This window comes from Ahaetulla prasina, chromosome 18, assembly GCF_028640845.1.
Source record: "Ahaetulla prasina isolate Xishuangbanna chromosome 18, ASM2864084v1, whole genome shotgun sequence".
NCBI classification, from domain to species: Eukaryota; Metazoa; Chordata; class Lepidosauria; order Squamata; family Colubridae; genus Ahaetulla; species Ahaetulla prasina.
The window spans coordinates 8661623-8684169 of record NC_080556.1 but is presented as its reverse complement, the minus strand read 5'-3'; the positions used below and the strand labels follow the sequence as shown (position 1 = coordinate 8684169).

The 22547-nt window shown below is 48.3% G+C and overlaps 1 protein-coding gene across 2 annotated transcripts in view; it reads right to left on the bottom strand.

The window, feature by feature from the left end:
- The window catches only part of CAPZB (capping actin protein of muscle Z-line subunit beta), a 53266-nt gene that overhangs the window by 24115 nt on the left and 6604 nt on the right, over window positions 1-22547 (bottom strand). For both annotated transcript variants that reach the window (XM_058161128.1, XM_058161129.1), the window contains exon 2: window positions 7238-7327. In XM_058161128.1, the coding sequence (XP_058017111.1) occupies window positions 7238-7327 (90 nt within the window). The remainder of the gene's footprint in view (window positions 1-7237; window positions 7328-22547) is intronic.

Below are 22547 nucleotides of genomic sequence, written 5' to 3'. Positions count from 1 at the left end.
TCTGCCGATGTGTCGTACAGTGTCTGCTTCTTGCCAAATTTGCTGTAAAAGCAATTCCTGGAAGAGGACGACGGGGTAAGAACCTTTCAAAAATGGTAAATATTTATAATGGAAACCTAAGAACTGCTAAGAGAATAAGCTGACCGTGAATGGCAGCTTAATTTTTTCCACTAGCTCATGCTCAAGGGTGGAGTTTAATGAGTTTTCTGGGCACCCTGCCAACTGTTGCAAGTAGTTAAGAGTGCGGGGGGGGGGGGAGAATTACCTGTAGCTTAAAAAAAATAAAAAGAGGCGATATTGCTGAAATAACATATGCACAGCTGAAAGAGCAAAAGGCAAGTCACTTATAGGTAAGCCTTGAGTTACTAACTCTAAAATGTACTCCATTATTCAGCTAACCTCTCTCTCACACAGGCTTATGCATGCTTGCAAAAGAGGTGGGTTAACTAAACACTCATTTCAGATGGGGGGGGAAAAAATCCCAAATCCAATACCTGGGCCTTTCTTTAAGAATAATAAAAAGGTAAAGGTTCCCCTCACACCTATGTGCTAGTCGTTCCCGACTCTAGTGGGCGGTGCTCACCTCCGTTTCAAAGCCGAAAAGCCAGCGCTGTCCGAAGACGTCTCTGTGGTCATGTGGCCGGCATGACTCAACGCCAAAGGCGCACGGAACACTGTTACCTTCCCACCAAAGGTGTTCCCTATTTTTTTCTACTTGTGTTTTTGTTTTTTTTACCAGCTTTCGAACTGCTAGGTTGGCAGAAGCCGGGACAAGTCACGGGAACTCACCCCGTTACGCGGCACCAGGGATTCGAACCGCTGAACTGCCGACCTTTTGATTGACAAGCTCAGCGTCTTAGCCATTGAGCCACCGTGTCCCTCATTGTTATCATTATTAAGAGTAATAATAAAGACCTGGTAGGTGACGATGGGAAAAAAGTTCTGTCTAAAACTTTTGAGAGAAGTCAGCGTGTCCGAACGACTAAGAGACGTGGTCAAAAGCCAACTCAGCATCACCTAAAGGAAGGAAGGAACGCTTCATACGGCGTTTCCATCTTATCCCTTATAAAAGCCAAGGAGATGTCTTTAAAAGAGCACTGACATGCTCTTTCGCCAGGTTCGTTCTGGGAACAGGTGAAATAGTTGCTTGAGGTCCCAAAGGTGCCCTTTTTTTTTTCAAAGAGGCAACTGGACTTCATTGTTTTTCTTTCAAGACCTTTCGCTTCTCATCCAAGAAGCTTCTTCGGCTCCGACTGGATGGTGGGGAAGGGAAGGATTGATACTCCTTTGCAGACCAGCTGGTCATTGGCGTCCTTTTTAGAGAGTCGCTGACGCCACTTGGAGGTCTACCTGCTCATTAAAAAATGCCAATGACCAGCTGTCTGCAAGGAGTATAAATCGTAAAGAGGTTAAACAGAGTTGGAAGAGATCTTGGAGGTCATCTAGTCCACACACCCTGCCCAAGCAGGACACCCTACACCATTTCTGACAAATGGCAGCCCAATCTCTTCTTGAAAGCCTCCAGTGATGAAGCTCCCACAACTTCTGAAGGCAACTGCTGTTCCATCGGTTGATTGTTCTCACTGTCAGGAAGTTTCTCCTTAATTCTCCTTGTTCAGTCTCCATCCATTATTCTTTGTCTGGCCTTCGGGTACTTTGGAAAGTATCCTGTCTCCCCTGGTCCTTTCTCTTCGCTAGACTAGCCAGGCCCAGTTCCTGTAACCTTTCATTGTATGTTTTAGCCTCCAGTCGCCTAATCATCCTGGTTGCTCTTCTCTGCACTTTTTCTAGAGTCTCCACATCTTTTTTTATAGTTTGGTGACCAAAACTGGATGCGGTACTCTAGGTGTGGTCTTACTAAGGCTTTATAGATCGGTGTTCGTACCTCCCTTGATCTTGATCTATTAATGCAATTTAGGATTGCGTTGGTTTTTTTTGGCTGCCCCGACACGCTGCTGGCTCATATTTATCCTTCTTGGGTGAGAAGCAAAATGTCTTCAAGGAAAAATCAAGGAAGTCCAGTTGCCTCTTGGGGGGGAAAAAAACACCTTTGGGAAAACCATGACCTGGATGACGGAGAATCTCCATAATAGAAAGATCCAGGGACTTTGCATCTGAATTTTGATCAGGTGGTGATGCTGCAGCGGTCGTACCTGTGACCCTTGTTTCCCAGTGTGTTGTGGCCCACCAGCAGCCAGCGCTGGAAGCAGATTCGGACAGTGAGGAAGCTGGGGAGGAACATGGGCCAGTCCTGGAGTCTGGGGAAGGCTCTGACGAGGGGCTCTGCATCTGAGGCAGAGAGCAGGCCAGGGCCGTCTGACAGTTATCAACTGCCTTTGGAGTCAGACATCAGTGAGGCAGAAGAACAGCTGGAGCCTGTTCCCAGTGAGCGCATACGCAGAGCTGCCAGGAGAAGGGAAGAGCTAAAGAACAAGGGTCGACTTGGGAGTAAGGCCACAGGTGGATGATGAACGGCCCCTCCCAGAGGGAATAAAAGAGCAGCGAAAGAGGAGTTGAGTTTGCAGGAGACAATTAGTTCCGCTTAATTGGTTTGTGACTCCTTGCCAAGTTTTGAAGATATTGGCCAGACAGCTCCCCAAGAATGATAAGGTCTGTTTACTGTAAATTCTCCCTTGAAAAACTTTGCTGGATGTGAATGAGAGGAATTCAGAGTCACTTAATAAAAAGGTTTTTTTTTTCTCGGGACAAGGAGTCACGCTTCATGCTCTTGGGAAGCCTAGGTCAGAACAGATCGATCTCATGAACCCTACAGCTCAGGAAGGCCCACCCTGGCCTCCCGCCACCTCAAAACCTGAGACCACCTTCCCATAAAGGCCTGGGGGTTTCTGAGGATGAATGAGACCACTATTTTGGGAAGGGTCTACAAAAGAAGGGCTATGCCTGAAGGGGCAGGAAGGTCAGGCATAGGCAAAAAGGAAGACAAATTGGAGTGGGGGAGGGAAAACGCAAGCTTGCGATGCCTAACAAGAGTCTCTTTGTCCCCCCCGCCTAGCCTACGCTAGCTGGAGTTAACGAACCAGGTATGGGGGACAGAGTTTTAATTAAAAAAAACGAGCCATCTTTCCAGCCAGCAAAGACAAGCGGCCACCTGTGTACAGTCGGAAACCCAACACCTATCCTGAGCAGCTGGCCGAGCCTTCGCTTCCTGCTCAAAAGGCCAATCGGATGAGTTTAATATTCATGGAAACCGGCGGGATCAGGACGGGGATGTGTGTGTCAAACCAGGTCTTGGGGGGAGGGGGGGGATGACAGCCGGCCGTGGGAACTTGTCCATTTTTCAGGGCTTCCCCCCCCACCCCCCCGGAGGGGGCAAGGGGAAAGATGGGGGGAGGTGCTTCTGGGATCGGGCTTTTAATTCAGGTCAATATGGACGATGTTAGTCCCCGCCGCGCCCCATCATGGAGGCTGGAGAGACAAACCACCGAACGCCTCAAGCCCAGAGAATGCAATTTGGGTCGACAAGAACTGCAGAAAAGCTACGCAGCTTGGTGGCCTTCCGTTGCTCTTCAGACCTTCAAAGTAGAACCGACCATCTGTTGCATTTGAGAGCTTTGAAGAGGCGGAAAAGCAGTTTTCTGAAGGACCCTCCCAAGATGAAAATTGCAGAATTATGCGCCACGGGATGGAAAAATCCTGACGCTTATGGAGATCCGCGGAAAACTGATTTTCCATGCTGCGTTGACCCTAAGAGGCAAGAGTTGAATCTGTCTGATTTTCCGCAACGGCCTCCCACATGTGCCCAGCCCCCACCCCCAACGTCCATTCCGAATGCTCGGTCCTTGCTTCTGATTGAACAGAACCGACCGAAAACAAAAGGATTCGCCTGGAAAACGGCGCCTCTTAAGCCCGTTTCTCGCACAGAATTATTCTGAGGCTGTGCAACATCGGTTCCGCGTTTTAACCCGCAGTTCACCTTTCTGCCATAAATGCAAAGGGTGAACGGCGCCGCATTCTTTCCTGCTCGCTGGTTGCAACCGACTGTAAAAAGTAATAAAAAGTATATGCTTCGTTTGGCCAGCTGGGAGAGAGAGAGAGAGAGAGAGAGAGAGAGATTTAGAAGTTGATCGGTCTTGTGCAGATCCAAAAAGATCTGGTGGAACGGTCTCAGGGAAGCGGTCCAGCTCCATTATTTTATTTTATTTTATCCTTTTCTTTTTTTTTAATAAAGTGGCTTCTGTTCCAATGTATAACTCATCCTGTCTGGATGCATTTGTAAGAAGAGGACCCAAGATTAATGGCTTGGTGGTAATTTGAGACTTTTCCTTTTACAGCCACGGTGGAAAACTGGCTCGGGTTGAGGGAGGTGAAGTTAATTTTGGCCAAAGCCCTCGTTTCAGCCGTGGACCCCAAATTTGGAGACCCCCTGGTTGCTCCAGCATTTGAAACATGGCAACTGCCCGGGTCAGAAGGTCACTCAGAAAAGGATGCGAGATTCACCAAGCCTTTTTTTTTTTTAAATCTGCCAGCCAGCTGGCCACCGTCTCTTCCCATTGTAGGTGCTGAAGCCTGGAAGACGAGCATCCAGGGTTAGGGTTAGGGTGTAAAACCCTGGATTTTAGAGAGGTGCAACTGGGGGAATCTCTAAGGCTGTTTCTTGGGACGAAGTGGTGGAGCGGTGTCTCAAACAAGATGACCTATAAGATCAAGGGAGGTACTAAAACCATTCTATAAAGCCTTAGTAAGGCCACACCTAGAGTACCGTGTCCAGTTTTGGCCACTACACTATAAAAAAGAAGTTGAGACTCTAGAAAGAGTGCAGAGAAGAGCAACAAAAATGATTAAGGGGCTGGAGAATAAAACATACAATGAACGGTTGCAGGAACTGGGCATCATGGCTAGTCTAGTGAAGAGACGGACCAGGGGAGACAGGATAGCATCTTCCAATATTTGAGGGGCTGCTACAAAAAGGAGGGGGTCAAGCTATTTTCCAAGGCACCTGAAGGACGGAAACTGACCAAGGAGAGAATCAACCTGGAAATAAGGAGGAATTTTCTGACAATGAGAAACAATCAACCGATGGAACAGAAGTTGCCTTCGGAAGTTGTGGGAGCTTCATCACTGGAGGCTTTCAAGAAGAGACTCGACTGCCATCTGTCAGAAATGGTGTAGGGTGTCCTGCTTGGGAGGAGGCGGGGTTGGACTAGATGACCTAGAAGGTCCCTTCCAACTCTTCTGTATATCTCTAAGATCCACAGCCAACTGCTTGGGTTCCCGAGCTGCAGAGGGAGAAAAATGGGTGGCCTGCAAACCAACCACGGTCCTGAACGCTTCCGCGCCCAGTTCTCAGCTTCCTGTCTTTTTCCCTTATTTACGCGGGCAAATTACAACGCTGTCCTTTACACACAGACAGATATAACAACAATAAATTCTGTGTGCATGCCTCAATCACACACAGGGTATGAATCTGCACGGCCAGGACCAAATGTTGCTTCAGGCATGGCTGGCGTTTCAGACACTTTCCACTCGCAGGCTGCGCGCCCTCGTCTCTCTCTCTCTCTCAAGGTCCCGCAGCCCACAGCCCGCTTTCTAAATTCCTCCGCTGCCCCAAGACGCCAAGCTGCCTGTTGAGCAATCATTAAGTGTTCCTCTTGGGCTTGGAAGAGCAGCACGCATGCACAGACGATCCTATTTTCAGGCAGGGCTTACAGAGAGACCCTTGACTGACAGGAGCGCTAATGAACTCTAATTGCAAACTTAGCAGCCCGTGAAAGCCACAGAAGACAGCTGGGCTAATAGGCGAGGAGGGTCATCCGCCAGGGGTTTGGGGAAGGGGCGCTGACCCAGAAAGGACCCTGCCTGCCTGCCTGCCTGCCTGCCTGCCTGCCTGGACGTGCCCTTGCGTTTCATGTTCAAGTTACGCCTTTTCCTCGGTCAGCACAAATCGCATCTGGCAAGGCCATCAACGGCTGCTCTGGGGACCATGGACGCCAGCACTAAGCGGCAGGCATCAAGCTTGGCCTTTGGAGTCCCGGCTAAAGGAGTTTGATGGGGAGCGTTTCTTTCGCTGGGCGACCTTCGGTGGCCTTCCTGAAACTGGGAAAAGCAGAGAGATGCAAGGCCAGCCTGGCGGTGGCGTCGCTCAGACGGGTAAAACTGACATTACCAAAAAAAAGAAGAAGCCAGCCAGAAACCCAAAGCAATGAATTCTGCACATCTTCCTTAGTTAAGCAGAAAGAAATAAGAAAAGGTAGGATTTGAGAGTGTCCTTTGCAGGTGGAGGTTCGGGCCCTCGCCTCGAAGGTGGCTCACTCAGATGGGGGTCCACACTGGGTTTTGAATTCTCCTGGGGGAACAAGAGACCCCAGGAGGATGAAATTGTCATGCCCCCACACACTCCTACCCCTGTCGAAGGAGCCTGAATCTGCAGAGGAAGATGAGCCGGAAGTGGAGCTGAGGGAGAGCGGGGGGTGGGCTTCATTGGCTTGGGAGGAAAATGGGGGAGAGCAGGCCCAATCAGGATTGGAATGGCTTGTAGGCAGGAAGGAAGGGAGCGGGGTGACAGGATGACTAAGAGAGGCTAAGCAGTGAACATGAGACACAGAGCTCGGGCGATGAGCAAGGATCGCCCCCTCCTGATCTGCGATCATGGAGAGTGGAGAGAAGGCGAGAACAGCGCAGGCTGACCGGGCACAAGGCATGTCTGGGGACTAAGACGGAGGGGTGCTCGTCGGGGAACAAAAACGCTAAAATTCCTGGAGTGTTGAGTGCCAACGTTTGAACTTGCATTCTTTCTGAATTTTTGGATTACATGCCTTGCTCCTTTGCTTCCTGGACTCCACGATTTGCCTTGCTGGGATTTCTTGCTTTGCAAGAAATGGGTGCTCACAGCGTTGGTCTGGACTACGTGCAGCCAGAAGCTGCTTGAGGTATGTGCGGGTGGGTGTCATCACTTTGCTCTGGGACTTGCCAGAAACATGGGAGCGTCTGGGAAAATTTGGAGCAATAAAGGGGCGGTTTGAACTGCCAGCTGCCTCTCGTGTTGCCTCTGTGCCGTGCCCCGGGTCATCACAAAAATATAAACAAACCAACAGAGCCAAGACACCCCCCTCCCCAAACAACCTCGCTCTCCAACCCAAGCAGGGCTGGGACAAGCCACTCTCAAGCAGGATGGGGAGTTTTTAAAGAGGCAGGGAAATCTTTTGGATCTATCGGATCTCCAGCAGCTTGGGCAGAACATGAAAGGGGCCTAATGTGCGTTCGATGCCCGCCTACTCACCAAATCAATCAGGTCACTGAGGTTTTTCTCTATTTGCTGGGGAGGAAGACGCCTCATCAAATCCAAGGCACAGTCCAGCTGCTGTTCACTCTGGGAGGAAGAAAAAAGAAAAGGAGAAAGTGACGTACAACAAATTTAGCAAACATAAAGTACAACTTGAGGACTGGCCAACCAGTGGGGTGGGCATGAAGTCATAATCAGACAAGATCATGATCTTCTTTTAATGACCCCATAATCCCTTGCGGGGTGGAATCTGGGCAACTGAATGGCGCTAGCAGGGTTTTTTACTGGCCGGATGCCTTTCCTGTCACCAACGCGGAGTTTTCTTCAGCAGATATATTTTCATTGTGCCCAGAGAGAGAAATATCTGCCTCTACCTAGGATCAAACTCACAGCTTCCTGATTGTGAGGTGAGAGCTTCACCTCTAGGCCACCCTAGACATCAGAAAGATGCTGGGGCAGAAATGGGAGCCTTGAGTTTGCGTAGCCAGGACTCTGGCAATATGTCGTGCCTCCTTTGGGCACGCGGATGACCAGGTCCATCCATCCTGGGATGAGGCCAGCGGTGGTCAAGCTCTCTGCCAAGTGGAGATTCAACCAATGCACATGATGGATCAGGGGACAGCTGTTCCCAGAAGACACTCCGCCAACAGCCTTGCAATTCAGCATCGAGCAGTCTTTAACCCCTCACCCACCCGTCCCCACCCAGCAACCAAACCAAACAAAGATGGAGGAAGTGATAGGCATTGCTTTAGGGGTGGGGTCCATAACTGTGCTTTTGTGTTTCCTCCACCGCCCAACTCCAAGGCAAAGCCGGAAAGTGCAGATAAAATAATATTGACAAAAAATAAAAATTTCCGCCAGGACCAAACTGCCTATCGGGAAAGACGACAATTTGTGTTTGATTTTGCAACGCTCCTTCTCCTCCCAGATGGGACACCCTTTGGTGTCCAGAACACAGGGTGGATAAAAATCAATGAGTTAAAAAAAAACATCCAAAAAAATCAAGATTTTTAAAAATTTAAATCGGATTTTTTTTAATTTTATTTTCATCGAATTTATTTTAATAAAATGCTTTTGGAGTAAAAAAAAAAATCTATCTAAAGATAGCTTTCTATTTAAGATACATTAATAATTTAGCTTATGCAGCATGAAATGGAGCTTAGCCGTGTCGCACGAGGCTGTAGATTCTGCAATATTGGGACTGTCGGTGAGTCAACGGCGGGTTTGACAGAGGAGCCGCTGCGGGACAAGAGATGACAGCTGCTCTTTTAAAAAAAATGCAATTTAAACCCGAGTCGATTTAAATCGCCTGGATTTAAATCAAACCCACCCTGTCAGAACAGCTCAGCTGATCAGATGGAAAAATAACGGAACCGGCTGCCTACAGTACTGTTACTGTAAGGCACCACCAACTCCCAGGGCACCGTCCCTCATTAGCAAATGCTTCCCATATTTCCTCTTTCACAGCAGCCAGAAATGGCAGCCATCCACCACGTCTGGAGCCAAGTCTTCGGCAGACATTCTTCAGAGGTTAGCGGGCCTCTGCGGGGCACCACTAGAGCTCCCCTAACAGACCACCGGATACCTCCATGGCGGAGAGGGGGTCCCCGTAGTTCACAGTCCCCATCTCCCGCCCCCCCTCCCCGAGCCCAAGCACTGGTCTGCCTCCTGAAGGTTACAGGTTTGCATCTCCAAAGCCTGTGGGAGCCTCCACGGTGTTGAAGGGCCAGCCCCGATCCAAACGTTCACAGTTTAAGTCAGAATAGAGCTTTAAGGGGGCCTTGGAGGTCTCCTAGCTGAAGTAGGGGACCCTATACCAGTGACGGCAAACCTTTTCGGCGCCCGAAAATGAACTTCCTGTTTCCGGCACGCACAAGCACGTCGATCAGTTGGCTGGCGCGCATGCTCACGCAGGAAAACGGAAAACCAGCTCTTCCAGTTTCCAGCACTGCCGCACACAAAAAAAGCCAGCTGATCGTCGTGCGTGCATGCACGCCAGAAACCCAGAAGAGAAACAAACGGGTGACGCCGCGTGTGCCAGGCAACATGGCTCCGCATGTCTCTTCGGGCACGCATGCCATAGGTTTGCCATCACAGCCCTATACCATTTCAGACATGCGGCTGTCTAGTCTCTTAAAAACTTCCAGTATTGGAGCATTTACAACTTCTGGAGGCAAGTTGTTCCACTGATTAATTGTTCTGACTGTCAGGAAATTTCTCCTTAGTTCTAGGTTGCTTCTCTCCTTGATTAGTTTCCACCCGTTGCTTCTTGTCCTGCCCTCAGGTGCTTTGGAGAGTAGCTTGACTCCCTCTTCTTTGGGGCAGCCCCTCAAATACTGGAACACTGCTATCGTATCACTCCAAATCCTTTTTTTTTTTTGGTTAGACTAGATACACCAATACTGTTATTAACACAATAAAGGAATTGGAAGAGACCTTGGAGATCTTCTAGTCCAACCCACTGCTCAAACAGGCGACCCTATGCTATTTTAGATAAATGGTTGTCCATCCAATCTCTTCTTAAAGACCTCCAGCAATGAAGCAACCCACAACTACTGTGAACTTTCTCCTTAATTCCAGGTTGCTTCTCTCCTCGGTTAGTTTCCATCTACCGTTCCTTATTTTCGCTTTCTGGTGCTTTGGGAAATAGCTTCGGTAAGATGGTTAACATATCATATGGCACAGATCTATTTTTTTTTATCTGGCATTCGGGCTGGTTTTGAGCCGCCCGCCCCCCCAAAACAAATCATCCGCAACACCTCTTTGCTTAAGGATAATGAAGAACAGATTCTGGACAATCCGAAACGGAAGTGATCGGTGTCAAGTGAAAAGCTCGCCATGTACCGCAAAGAACGGAAAGGTCGCATTTTGGTAAATGGGCGCCGAATCCTGGTTTGCATGGGCGCCGAACCAAGAACTCTCTCCCACCCACCCCCTTCCTTATTTTCTGTTCACTTCTCCTTCTGCATCCTATTCAGGCAAGCGAACCCAGTTCAAAGCTGTGCCTCGAGGCACAAGTGCCAATCAGAGCTTGCCAGCGTAGATGTCAAGAAACGGGCCCCCTCCCTCTGAACTCCCACCTTCTGTGTGGGTGCCAATAAAGGAGAATATTATCTGTCACTCAGGGTTGAAATGAGGGAGGGTCTTGGTTGTTTTCTTGCACTTGTTTCATGATCCAAACTAGGTTAACATGAGCCACGGTGGTGCAGTGGTTTAAAATGCAGTACTGCAGGTTACTTCTGCTGGCTACCAGCAGTTCGATCCTGACCGGCTCAAGGCGGACTCAGTCTTCTCTCCTTCCGAGGTGGGTAAAATGAGGACCTAGGTTGTTGGGGACAATATATGCTGACGCTGTAAGCCGCTTAGAGAGGGCTGTAAAGCACTGCGAAGCGATACGTAAGTCTAAATGCTATTGCTATTAAGAGTCGTGGTGGCACAGTAGTTAGAATGCAGCATTATTGCAGGCTAACTCTGCCAACTGCCAGCAGTTTGATCCTAACCGGCTCAAGGTTGACTCAGCCTTTTGTCTTTCTGAGGTTGATAAAATGAGGACCCAGATTGTTGGGGGCAAGAGGCTGACTCTGTAAACTGCTTAGAGGGCTGCAAAGCACTGTGAAGCGGTATATAAGTCTCAGTCCTTCCTTTCTCCCTCCCTCCCTTCCAGCAGAATACAATATTGCAGGCTAACTTTACCCACAGACTGCAGGTTCACTCAGCCTTCCATCCTTCCGAGGTGTGTAAAATGAGGACCTAGATTGTTGGGGGAAATATATGTTGACTCTGTAAAACCGCTTAGAGAAGCTGTGAAGCAATGTGAAGCGGTATATAAGTCTAAGGTCTATTGCTACTGCTCTCATCAGTGCTCAGATAGCATCCACCGAGCTGGGAGAGCCCCAAGGATCCTTCTATGAGGGGGACTTAAACTGGGGGATCCTGGAACCTGCCACTTCCTGACCATTCCTCTGCTTCCTCTCTCTCATCCCTTCGTCTTCCAGTCCCCCCCCCAATTACAGGCAGTCCTCGACTTACAACAGTTCTCTTAGCGACCGTTCAAAGTTACAACGGCGGTGAAAAAAAGCGACTCACGACTGTTTTTCACACGGTTGACTGTTGCACGCGATTTGCATTCGGACGCTTGAGAACCGATTCATATTCATGACGGTCGCAGTGTCCCCAGGGGGTGGGGCGGATCATCACGCGATCCCCTTTTTTACGACCGTCTGACAAGCCAAGCCGATGGGGAATCCGGATTCCCTTAACAAACCGCGCGGCTCGTTCCACAACCGCAGCGACTCACTCACACACACACAAACGTGGCGAGAAAAGTCACAACGCGGGACAACACTCACTTAACACAGCAGAAACGTTGGCCTTGAAATTGTAGCCGTAAGTTGAGGACTACCTGTAAAATACTGTTTTACGTTGCCCCACAGAGATGCAGCTCCGGCAAGCAAAGGCCAGAGAGGTCCAGAGTGGGCCGTAGAGTCCCGCTTCGCTTCCGACACGCTGGAACTACAGTTGTGATGTCAGGTGTTCCGACACAGGGATCGTGGGAACGGCCGCCCCAGCAGGGCCAGCTGGAAAGGTTTTTGGGGGCGGTTGGAAGAGGGGAAAGGATCGTCTCACCAGCTGCTTCCTTCAGCATTTTGCTACAACTCAGGCTTCAACTGGAAATATTACCCATCTTTTCCAAGATTTATGTGCTGTCACTCTGGGCTGGGTTCCAGGAACCGTCAAGAGCAATCAGGGAAATTTCGACACTGTCAATAGATCTTTTAAGAACCGGGCAAAAAAGCAGGAAAGTGTTCTTGCATCAAATGGCCCCAGGGCTGACAAATATTCTTTCTTCCCTGCCTCATAGCAAAGCCCAGACCAAAGAAGCTCTTAAAAAAGACGTGTCAGAAATTCGTATTTCTGGTTCCTTGGCACCGAGTAGTATAGAAACGACAATCGTTAAAAGACAAGGGAGTAACTGACTGTCAAAGAGGCAGAAGACAAGAAATGAGCAACGCTAAAGCTATTTTGTTTTTGCAAGTGATTTCTTTTTAAAGATACTTCCAGCATTTTCTCCAAGCGAAAAGTTTGGGTAAAGGTGGGAGATTTCAGGATCCCCTTTGCTCTTCTGGGGGGGGGAGGGGAAATGAAAGGACCATAAATAAGAAAAAAAACCCAGAGAGGAATAGTAAGCGTCTCTCTGATGACATCTGAATTGGAAATGCAATTTAAAACGACTCAACGTTCGTGACTTAGATATTCAGACAACGCGTCGTACTAGATACGGCGGTCGTTTTAAGAATTAGACAATCTTTTCCGCTCGTAAGCCATTTTTATCTCCGAGCCTGAATCGCTTACCAATTCTTAATTTATTTATTTTTTAAGCATTTCGTGAATCGGGAGCTTCGTCTGTCCAAAACGAACTTAACTGGATGCCTTGTTCTAAAAGACGGTACAGAGGCGAGGAAAATCTGGGCCGTTTGTGTAAACGAAACAAAAGCAAGAGCAGCGCTTCTCTTTGCAGAAGGACACAGTGTGGGGGCTTCTGATCCTAATTTGGGACTGATTTGCGTCTGGCAAACATCCACCCAGCCCATCTTTGCTCCAGGAGCGGCAAGCAAAGTTCAAAATAAATCTTTTGTTGCCATTCCAGTCGCCCCCGGGACGGAGAGATCTGAAGTGTGGAGTTTTAACTGTGAACATTAGCCAAGATAAAGCATCTTTAATTTATTAAAGCATCTCCTGCAAAGATGTTTTGGGAGGTGTTTTTTTTTGTTCGGGAAGGACCTCTCCTTTGTTTCGGCATAGCAGCACAGCCGGCCCCTGGCCCTTCTCACAACGACGGGACCCGCTCCTTTTCAAGGGGCCTCTTTTGAACAGCGTCCCACGGACACCGATCTGCCCCGTGGATTCCTTCAAAGGGAGGTCACCAACTATGCCGCCTGGAGAACTAGAAATGCTCCATCAAAAATAACCGAAGTAGATCTTTCTTGTTAAGAGCCCGTTAAGCTGTTCACAGAGGCCTCTGAACTTTCCGGTTTCGCGGGAACTTTTAAAGAGGCAGATCGGAACAGGGATCAAGAGGATGAACGTGAAAAGGCAGGCCCCGAAGGGTGAAGGGGATCTGTTGAGGATGATCGGGGGATGGGGGGAGTGGATCTCTTACAGCAGTGATGGCTAACCTTTTTGGCATCTTTTGGAGGCGGGGGGCGGGGTCGCGTGTGCGCATGCACACACCGATAATTTTAAGCGCCCCGCCCCCGTGCATGCAACTTCCTGTTTCTACACACACCCCGCTCCTGGCACACGATGGCTTGGTAGGCCTGTTTTCCTCTCTCACCTGGCCCCAGAGCCTCTCTATGAGTCTGGGGATGGTGAAACTGGCGTTTTCCATCCCCCCGGAGGCCCTCCTAGAGAGGCTCTGGAGGTTGGGGACAGCAAAAAAGTCACTTCCTGTCCAACCGGAAGTTGGCAAATAAGCAGTTGCTGGCTTTCTTTTTCGCCCTCCCCAGACTCATAGAGAGGCTCTGGAGCCATGTAAGAGAGAAAAACGTGCCTTCCCCACCACCCCCAGGCCATCTGCAGGCAGGAAACAGCCTGTTTCCCTACTTCTAGTGGGCCTAGAAGGCCCGAAAATCAGCTGGCCGGCACGCACATGCGTGCCTGAACTGACCTCGCATGCCCACTGATATGGCTATGCGTGCCACTTGTGGCATGCATGCCATAGGTTCGCCATCGCGGTCCTACAGGCAGGGTCAGAAAACAGAAAGGTGTGCCTGCCCCCAGGGTCTGCATGAGAGGGGACATACGAAGAACGGTTGTTGGAATTGGGTCTGTCTAGTTTAATGAAAACAAGGACTTGGGGTGACATGATAGCAGTCTTCCAATATCTCAGGGGCTGCCCCAAAGAAGAGGGAGTCGACCTATTCTCCAAAGCACCTGAGGGTAGAACAAGAAGCAATGGGTGGAAACTAATCAAGGAGAGAAGCAACTTAGAACTAAGGAGGAATTTCCTGACAGTTAGAACAATTAACCAGTGGAACAGAAATCATGGGTACTGTTTTTAAGAAGAGACTGGAGAGCCGTTTGTCTGAAATGATCTAGGCTAGGGTCTCCTGCTTGAGCAGGGGGTTGGACTGGAAGACCTCTAAGGTCCCTCCCAGCTCTTTTATTCTGTTAAATAGTCACTCCTGTTTGGCGAGGCTAAAAAATAGCAATAGCAATAATAGCCCTTAGACTTATATACCGCTTCACAGGGGCTGCCACAAAGATGAGGGGGTCAACCGATTCTCCAAAGAACAAGAATGGATGGATGGAAGCTAAGCAAGGGGAGAAGCAACTTAGAACGAAGGAGGAATTTCCTGACAGTTAGAACAATTAACCAATGGAACAGAAATCATGAGTGCTCCATTACTGGAGGTTTTTAAGAAGAGATTGGACAGCCGTTTGTCTGAAATGCCCTAGGCTAGGGTCTCCTGCTTGAGCAGGGGGTTGGACTGGAAGACCTCTAAGGTCCCTCCCAGCTCTTTTATTCTCTTAAATAGTCACTCCTGTTTGGCGAGGCTAAAAAATAGCAATAGCAATAATAGCCCTTAGACTTATATACCGCTTCACAGGGGCTGCCACAAAGATGAGGGGGTCAACCTATTCTCCAAAGAACAAGAAGCAATGGATGGAAGCTAAGCAAGAGGAGAAGCAACCTAGAACTAAGGAGAAATTTCCTGACAGTGAGAACAATTAACCAATGGAACAGAAATCATGAGTGCTCCATTACTGGAGGTTTTTAAGAAGAGATTGGACAGCCATTTGCTGAAATGGTCTAGGCTAGGGTCTCCTGCTTGAGCAGGGGTTGGACTGGAAGACCTCTAAGGTCCCTCCCAGCTCTTTTATTCTGTTAAGTAGTCACTCCTGTTTGGCGAGGCTAAAAATTAGCAATAGCAATAATAGCCCTTAAGACTTATATACCGCTTCACAGGGGCTGCCACAAAGATGAGGGGGTCAACCGATTCTCCAAAGAACAAGAAGCAATGGATGGAAGCTAAGCAAGGGGAGAAGCAACCTAGAACTACGGAGAAATTTCCTGACAGTGAGAACAATTAACCAATGGAACAGAAATCATGAGTGCTCCATTACTGGAGGTTTTTAAGAAGAGATTGGACAGCCGTTTGCTGAAATGGTCTAGGCTAGGGTCTCCTGCTTGAGCAGGGGTTGGACTGGAAGACCTCTAAGGTCCCTCCCAGCTCTTTTATTCTCTTAAATAGTCACTCCTGTTTGTCCAGCTCAGCTCCACCTCCACCAGCCAGCTGAATAGTAAGACTTATATACCGCTTCACAGGGGCTGCCACAAAGATGAGGGGGTCAACCGATTCTCCAAAGAACAAGAAGCAATGGATGGAAGCTAAGCAAGGGGAGAAGCAACCTAGAACTACGGAGAAATTTCCTGACAGTGAGAACAATTAGTGGAACCACATGCCTCCAGAAGTTGTGGGGGCTCCATCACTGGAGGTTTTTAAGAAGAGATTGGACAGCCGTTTGTCTGAAATGGTAGAGGGCCATGATGGCGAACCTATGGCACACGTGCCACAGCTGGCACACCGAGCCGTCTCTGCGGGCACATGAGCCATTGTCCAGCTCAGCTCCACCTCCACCAGCCAGCTGAATTTTGGGATGCGTGGGGGATGGGGCACATGCGGGAGATGCAGGCGCATGCAGGAGATGTGCGCGTGTGCGCAGGGGGGGCACACATGCATGGGCCAGGGGGAGCACAGGGGGCAGTGCCCCCTCCATGGCCAGTTTTTGGGCCCAGGAGGCTGCAGGGAGGCCTACTCCAAAACAGGGGGCGTGACGGTCACATGTGCATGCGTGGGGGGCAGGGGGAGCTTGGGGAGTCATGCGTGCATGCCTAGGGGGCCCATTGTATTATGGGTGCACTTTTAGCCCACGAGAAAAAGGTCACCCATCGCTAGTATAGGGTTTCCTGCCTGAGTAGGAGGTTGGACTAGAACAGGGGTCTCCAACCTTGGTCCCTTTAAGACCTGTGGACTTCAACTCCCAGAACTCTGGGAGTTGAAGTCCACAAGTCTTAAAGGGACCAAGGTTGGAGACCCCTGGACTAGAAGACCTCCAAGGTCCCTTCTAACTCTCGTTATTCTATTCTACTGCTTTCCTCCAAAGGGCAGGCAGCACAACTAGAGGGGTGGATGAAAAACCCCACGCTTTCCCTTCAGTGACCTCCAGCTCAGCCATTTTGAGAACACGCCCAAAACAAGCCCACATCCCACTGCCAAGACCACATAGATGGATGGATGACTCCAGGACTAGAAGTAAATTCTCACACAGCAAGAAAGATCCTTGAGGTATCAGCAGGGCCGGCCCAGAGGCCATAAATTAAGTTTTAACGGAAACATTCCTTTAAACCTGGTTTATTTCTCAGCCAGAGGTATCTTCCCCACAGGAGAGCAGTCTGAGCAAAATGCAGCCTTTTGACTCGGCAGCTGCCTCCTTCAAACTAGTAGAGAAAGCGCCTAGGACCATGATGGCAAACCTATGGTACGCGTGCCAAACCTGGCACGCACAGCCCTCTCTGCAGCCACGCGAGCCGTCGGCCAGTTCCACCACTGCTTCCCACTGGCCAGCTGATTTTTGGGATGCGCAGGGGACAGGGCACATGCGGGAGATTTTGGGCCCAGGAGGCTGCAGGGAGGCCTGCTAGGCCAAAAACAGGGGGCGTCGGGGGTCGCACACATGCGCGGGAGGCAGATGGAGCATCGGAGGGTCATGCGTGCATTCACAGGGGTCACATTGTATTATGGGTGTTGCCATGCACACATGCTGTTGTGCACCCATGTGTGTGCTTTTGGCACACAACCAAGTTCCTCGCCTAGGAACTCCGCGGAGAGAAAAGGCAACGAAAAGCACCTTAGCCACAAACTTTTAAAATGGTCCTATAGTCATTTTTTTTTAATCTTTGCCTCCGAGAAAGAAGGGCGACTGGGATAACCTAAACAAGAAAGCCCCCTGACTGTGTTCAGAATAAATAGAATTCTCTTTTTTGCAAAATGTTAAGGACCGAACACTGAGAACGAACGGAAGGAAGGAAGGAAAGCAATACAAGCCGCAGGGCAGGCATTAAAAAAAAAATGAGAAGTGTGCCAACTCTACAGAAATTGCGCGGAATCCGTCTTTTTTCTTTATTTTCAGAACTACTCTGGCCGGCTGCTCTACGAGCCGATGCTGCCCGGCAGGAAGCTGGATCCCTTAAAGGAAGGCTAAGACCAGAGCTGTCAGTATGGCACCAACCTTAAACGCTGCCCAGAGAATTCACAATTTGGAAGACAAGAAAAGAAAAAGTGCAATGTTTAAAAAAAAATAAATGATGAATGCTCGTGAGCCGATCAAATCGCAAGAGCTTCGCACCGTTTGGTTTTCTTCAATTTAGGAGCCCAACGAGGTTTCCCACAGGAAAAAAAAAATCTGCTTTTAAAAAGATGGCCTTTGGAAGACACTCCTCTCTGCCAACCACCTCAACAAAACACAACATCTGCCTTTCTGGGCTTGTACTTCTGAGAGCACCTACACAACATACAAGGAAAATATTTATTGCCAAAACAGCCGCATGGGCCTCTCTTACCTCATTCATGGAGGGGGGGGGTGTTTGCGCAGGAGGAGGGCAAATTGCTCCTCAAATGACATTTCCTTGTAGGAAATTGCCCAGCAGGTTTAAGGTCAAAGTTTTCCCCACCCTAATCTCTCAAATTTTCTAGGTTCTATCATATCGCAAGGCCTAAAATGGACAGCTAACATCAAAAACCTTATCAAAGAAGCATAGCAAAGAATGTTCTTTCTACGCCAACTCAGGAAGCTCAAACTGCCTGAGGAGCTGCTGATCCAGTTCTGCAGAGGAATGATGGAGTCTGTCATCTGCACCTTTAGAACTGTCTGGTTTGGTTCTGCAACCCAATAAGACAGACACAGACTTCAGAGGATCATTAGAACTGCAGAAAAAACCATGGCTACCAACCTGCCTTCCATTGAGGACCTGTATACTGCACGAATCAAGAAGAGGGCTGTGAAAATATTTACAGATCCCTCACATCCTGGACATAAACTGTTTCAACTCCTACCCTCAAAACGATGCTATAGAGCACTGCACACCAGAACTATTATTATTATTATTTATTAGATTTCTCCCGAAGGACTCAGGGCGGTGTACAGCCAAAATAAAAAATAAACAATACAATATACAATTAAAACAAGAATTAAAAGACTTATTACATAATTGGCCTAAAACTTTAAAAAACGTTTAAAATTCTAAAAAACCCATTAAAATTCATAATATAAATTTAAAAACCAACAAAATTTAAGCAAGCCCCGTGCAAATAAATAAATGTGTTTTCAGTTCACGGCGGAAGGTCCGAAGGTCAGATATTTGGCGCAAACCAGGGGGAAGTTCGTTCCAGAGGGTAGGAGCTCCCACAGAGAAGGATCTTCCCCTGGGGGCCGCCAGCCGACATTGTTTGGCAGACGGCACCCTGAGAAGTCCCTCTGTGTGAGCGTACGGGTCGGTGGGAGGCATGAGGTAACAGTAGGCGGTCCCGTAAGTACCCAGGCCCTAAACTACTAGACACAAGTAGTTTTTTCCCCGTCATCACTCTGCTAAACAAATAATTCCCTCAACACTGTCAAACAATTTACTAAGTCTGCACTACTATTAATCTTCTCATCGTTCCCATCACCCATCTCCTTCCACTTATGACTGTATGACTGTAACTTTGTTGCTGGTGATCCTTATGATTTATATTGACTGTTTCCTAATATAATTCGATTGCTTATTTGTTCCCTATGACTATCATTAAGTGTTGTATGTTATGATTCTTGACGAATGTATCTTCTCTTTTTATGTACACTGAGACCATATGCACCAAAGACAAATTCCTGGTGTGTCTAATCACACTTGGCCAATAAAGAATTCTAATTCTAATTCAAAGCAGGCAGTAGCTTGAATTTAGAGCTTGTTGTGAAGCTTGTTATTAAACATTATAAGCTTTAAAAGCGAAGCATTTTTTTATTTATTTACATATTGGATTTCTACAGCTGCCTAACTCAGTAAAAAATGAGTGGCTTTTGTGCAGGTTCCGGTGACAAAGGAGACAGGAGGAAGATGCAGAGTGGCTTCTGCAGGCAACGAAGGGAGAAATTCTTCAGGGCTTCGGGGGCAATTTCTCCCAGGGAGGTTTTTGATGAAATTGTCAATTGCTAGCAAGTTTATTACAGATGCTTTTGGAGATTCTCAGTCATCCGATTGTCATGGCTTGTCCCAAAGGTGTTTGTTTGTTTGTTTGTTTGTTTTTAATTTCAGGAGTCAACTGGACTTTCTGATTTTTTTCTTTTAAGATGTTTCGCTTCTCATCCAAGAAGCTTATTCAGCTCTGACTGGATGGGGGGGGGGATAGAAGGATTGATATATATATATATATATGTTTTCTGAGGTTTTCGCAGGTGTTTGTATGTAGGTCTTTGGTTATTCGGGTTTTCTCCCGCGTAAAATTGGAAGTGTCTTGGCGATGTTTCGACGAAGTCTCATTCATCATCTTCAGGCTTCAGCTTCATGCTTCTGGGAGCAATTGCCACATCCCTTCACTAACCCGCTTTCCACCCCCAAGAGCATAACAAGTTAAAAGTTTAATTTGTGTGTACTGTTTCATGCAGGGGTCTCCAACCTTGGTAACTTTTAAGACTTGTGGACTTCAACTCCCAGAGTTCCTCAGCCAGCTTTGTTGCCTGTTGGCTGAATCCCACCACTGATAAGACCCAACCGGAAAATAAGGCCTAGCGTGATTTTTCAGGATGCTCGTAATATAAGCCCCACCTCAAAAATAAGCCCCAGTTAAGATCGTCAGCAGACGGAGGCATTTAGTACTGTATCCCCCCCCAACCCCAAATAAGACCGAACAGGAAAATAAGCCATAGTGCGTCTTTTGGAGCAAAAATTAATATAAGACCCGGTCTTATTTTGAGGGAAACACGGTACTTATGAGAAAGCTACTGGATCCTGAATTTCTCCTACAGCTAAGCCGGTCTCTTGCTTTCCTCCCACTCCCATTGAGGCCTGAAATTGTTATTTCTTGCTCCAGAGGTCCCGCAAAAACAGAACTACAAAACCACACAGTCTTCCAAAGGCTATTTCTGCTAGGCAAAAAATAAATTTGGGGGGGGGGAGCAGATAAGGCGAGATCGGTTTCAACTCCATAACCCCCTCGTCCAAAAAAAAAAAAAAAATGGGGGTGGGGGGAAGCAGGACGACAGGACAACAGATACTCTGGAACGTTATCAGGGAAGTTTTATTTACAGCTCTTCTGCTGGCCTGGGCAGTTTTCTAGGCTGGAAGTGCAGCGTAGTAAGGACTGTCCTCGGCTCCTTATCCTGCGAGCCTTCTAAGGGGTATCCTGTATCAGATCTCTGTATAGGCTCTGAGGCACCTCTTTTCCCGATTCTGTTTGATCTTTGAGCCCGGAGGCGGCAACAAAACAAGCAAGCGGGGAAAACTTGGAAAAGCCCAGGTTTTTTGCAGGTACGGTCATCTCCGTAGTGGTGGAGTTTCCCGCCACAGGCAAGGAAACCTGTGGCCTTTCGGGTGCACTTTAAGGTTTTGGTCACTACCTTTAAAGCGCTCCATGGCTTAGGGCCTGGGTACTTACGGGACCGCCTGCTGTTACCTCATGCCTCCCACCGACCCATACGCTTTCACAGAGAGGGACTTCTCAGGGTGCCGTCCGCCAAGCAATGTCGGCTGGCGGCCCCCAGGGGAAGATCCTTCTCTGTGGGGGCTCCCACCCTCTGGAACGAACTTCCCCCGGGTTTACGCCAAATACCTGACCTTCGGACCTTTCGCCGCAAATTGAAAACATATTTATTTATTCGCACGGGGCTGGCTTAAATTTTATTGGTTTTAAATTTCTATTATTAATTTTAAGGGTTTTTTTAATTTTATATATTTTAAAGTTTTTAGGCCAAATTTTATAATAAGTTTTTTAATTTGTATTTTAATTGTATATTGTATTGGTTTTTTTTTACCTTGGCTGTACACCTCCCTGAGTCCTTCGGGAGAAGGGCGGTATAAAAATTGAATAAATAAATAAAATAAAATAAAATAAATAAGGTGGCGGGAGGATGATTCAGGACTCCGGTTGCAATGCCCTACCCTAGAGTCCTCAAGGAAGTGGCGGCTTCCAAGCAGAGAATGAGGAAGCTTAGCAGAGGAGCCCTTGCAAAGGGAGTGGGGGGGGGAAGCTGGGGAAACAGAGAAAGAAAGCAGAGAAGTCATTCCCACCCCCCACCTGGGCCTATTTTTAGTAGGATTGAAATGCGTGCTCAGGGTGTCAAACCTTTTAATGGCTAGCAGCAGGGGAGGGCTAACTTGGCTGCTGCTTCACACTGGCTGCCACCTCTAGCTGAATTAGCACCCTCAAAATCATCGTGAAAGCCCCCTCCCCTCCTTAAGGAGGAACCGGGAGAGACCACCTCTAAGTACCAAGCAATAAACACGGGCCTTTGAATGGTGAATTTAGACCTCAGAACCAACCAACCAACCACCCGCTTCTCCAAGGATTCAGTCTCTTGGGAGAAACTTTGAACTTGGGGGCCCTTTTACCAATTGTTCTTGTGGCTAAAGGTTAACCATCTTTTCCCACGTCATAGAAGCCTTCGGATTTCTCTAAGCTTTTATAGTTCAGGGATGTAATTTGTTGGGTTAGCCCCTCCACCTGTACGTTATGGGGGAGGGAGGGCTGCAAGACAGGCCTCGGGGTGCTCTCGGGTCAACCTTGGTGTAGTTTTTTATACCCTGTTTCCCCCAAAATAAGACCTAACCAGAAAATAAGCACAATTTTTCAGAATGCTCGTAATATAAGCCCTACCCCCACCAAAAAATAAACCCTAGTTAGGGCTGTCAGCCAGCTGGGTACATTTAGTACCGTAAAAAGGTAAAGGTAAAGATTCCCCTCGCACATACGTGCTAGTCGTTGCGGAGTCTAGGGGGCGGTGCTCATCTCCGTTTCAAAGCCGAAGAGCCAGCGCTGTCCGAAGACGTTCTCCGTGGTCATGTGGCCGGCATGACTCAACGCCAAAGGCGCACAGAACACTGTTCCCTTCCCACCAAAGGTGGTCCCTATTTTTCTACTTGCATTTTTACGTGCTTTCGAAACTGCTAGGTTGGCAGAAGCTGGGACAAGGAACAGGAGCTCACCCCATTACACGGGATTCAAACCGCGGACCTGCCGACCTTTCGATCGACAAGCTCAATGTCCTAGCCCCT